General features: G+C 45.0%; 1 protein-coding gene across 1 annotated transcript in view; it reads left to right on the top strand.

The window, feature by feature from the left end:
• CHAC1 (ChaC glutathione-specific gamma-glutamylcyclotransferase 1) overlaps positions 1-1,808 on the top strand; it is a 2,866-nt gene extending 1,058 nt beyond the window's left edge. The window contains exon 3 of the mRNA XM_015429519.1: positions 822-1,808. Coding sequence (XP_015285005.1) covers positions 822-1,226 — 405 coding nt within the window. The 3' untranslated portion in view covers positions 1,227-1,808. The remainder of the gene's footprint in view (positions 1-821) is intronic.
• The last annotated feature ends 652 nt before the right edge of the window (positions 1,809-2,460 follow it).

Raw genomic sequence — 2,460 nt, forward strand, 5'->3', positions numbered from 1 at the left:
GGGGGGAAGCACTGAGAGTGCGCTTAACATAAGAATCTATTATTGTGCAGATAGTTTGGGATGACCAAGCCAAAAAAAAAGCTATAGAAATTTATTTGGTATGCTATTGAGTCAATACCATGGCATCTCAAAGAGCCTTTACAAAAGCTGATTAATCATTTGATGACTACTTAGATTAAATTAGTTGCTAAGATGAAACACATTCTGCTCCAAGCACAAGTGTGGCATCTGCTTTCCCCAGCTCACCTGAAAACCCTTTAAAAGGAATTGTGAAGATGGCAGCAAGCCATTTTGTTTGCATAGCCAGGAAATGAACATCTGCAAAACTTCTTTGTAGAAAACTACATTTGATAGGGAAACTGGAGAGTAAACTTAAGTGGCTTCTGAGATTTCTTTTCTTTACTCATACTGTCAGACAGGGGGTGCATTAGGCACAGAATGACCAAAGAGTTGTTTTTCTGATGTGCAGATCATCACATGTGAATTTGAAAGATGTAAATAGTGATGAAACTGCTTGGAGCTTGCCAGGGCCATTTGACTGTACCAGCTATCTTCGTCTACAGCTGGGTGGGGGTGGAAATCACCAATATGGATTTTAGCATGTAAGCAAAGAAACAACTTATAGAGTGGCTGGCAAAAGTCTTTCCTTTGCATGGATCTCTATCCCTGATGGTGCCTTTCAGAGCTCTTCCCCCCCCTAGTTTGGCAGATCTAAATGAAGTTAGCACACTCATCCGTTTCTTAGATAGCATTGTGACCACAATTCAGTTTCTGCCTAAGCAGCAGCAACTAACCCTTTGTAATTTGACTTCTTGTTCCAGGGGTGCACGTGGGGTGTTGCCTATGAACTTCATGGAGATCAAATTGCTGCCTCACTCAAGTATCTAAACATGCGGGAAGCGGTGCTGGGTGGCTACGATACCAAGCTAGTGAAGTTCCATCCCCAGGATAAAGAAGGTGGTGAGCCTCTCCTGGCCCTGGTTTACATTGCTACCCCTCAGAATCCCTCCTACCTTGGCCCAGCATCAGAAGAGGACATTGCTGCTCAAATAATTGTTTCCAGTGGCCGTTCTGGCCACAATATAGAGTATCTCCTGCGACTGGCGGACTTCATGCGCTACTGCTGCCCTCAGGTAGAGGATGAGCACTTGTTTTCAATTGAGGAGGCGCTCATCTCTATCTTGCCCTGCCTGTACCATGGTGAAGAATCCTTAGTAGAAGAATGAACATGACTCTGCCTGCCAGAGGGACTAAGAGAGGAATTTCCTCAAGGACAAAAGGTGCACCTTTTTAATGCAAGTAGGCAGATCAATAGAATTGGTGGATGAAGTAGTGAGTAGGACAACTTTCCCCACAGATGCTTCTTAAGTAGTACATGACTAGTGAATTATGCTGGGAATGCATAGCTGACTGAAAAAGACAATGGCTTTAGGAAGCCTAAATTAGGCAGTGTTCTTATCTTCAAGAGGAAGGTGACTGAAGACTCAGTGTGCTTTTTCCCCCCAGTATTTCTGAAGCTCCTTTCAAGCAAAGACTTGGCTGCAATATTGAAGCACTACAAACTTTACTGTACCTCATAAACTGGCAGAGCCACTGGGGTGGGGGAGACTGGGGTGTATGCATGTTCCAGGTCCAAGGGACTGGCCTTGTTCTTCCCTCTCCATCCTCCTTGACGGTGACAACCTTCACGCCTATGCCGGGGTTCCAGTGCAATATGAATTCCTTGCCTTCTGTAGGCTCTGATGGGGCCAAATGTCCTCAGACATGTCTTAAGTTAACAGTTAATGCACTAAGCTTTTTATAACTTGAAGATGTATTTATTGTAATGAATATATATCTATTTCCTTATGGGAAAGCATCCAAATGGTGGTTTGTGTCTTGGCATATGCCCTGTGGTGCAGGGAGTGTTGCAAAGGTTTGGATAGGAAGCTCTGTGCCTTCTGGTCTGAGGTCAGATTTTCTGGCTTGGGAGAGGCACTTGCCTCAGGCGGCCTCCGTAGGCCTGTGGATGTGATGCTGCTCTGCACAGATTTTTCCGTGAGCAACATAGCTGTCCCCTGCTGCTACCTCCTCTACACACCATGTCTGTCTCCTGTTTACGAGATTGCAAGGTGTCAACACTGTCTAAAAGATGAGGGTTTCTCATAGCTCAGTTCTGTCTACATGTTTATTATTAAACCAGTGCCCAAACTTTGTTGCAGCATCTCTCTCTAAGTGCTGGAGGCCCTGCATAGGAATTGCCTGAAGGCAGAAACAAGCAGCGTCAGCTGGCAGTCCCCTGTTTCTGACAGGGCTTGAGAGAGATGTTGCTGTTGTAATTGCCATTCGTTAACAGTAGCGAACCTTGACATACAGTTTTCTAAGGAAGAGTGCCTGATGTCTGGCATGATATTGTCAATGGTGTATCCAAGGGGAAACCGTCTCTTGCCCCTAGAAATAGAACAAGTTGCCCTTATAAAG

This window comes from Gekko japonicus, unplaced genomic scaffold, assembly GCF_001447785.1.
Source record: "Gekko japonicus isolate JY-2015 unplaced genomic scaffold, Gekko_japonicus_V1.1 scaffold251, whole genome shotgun sequence".
Taxonomy (NCBI): Eukaryota; Metazoa; Chordata; class Lepidosauria; order Squamata; family Gekkonidae; genus Gekko; species Gekko japonicus.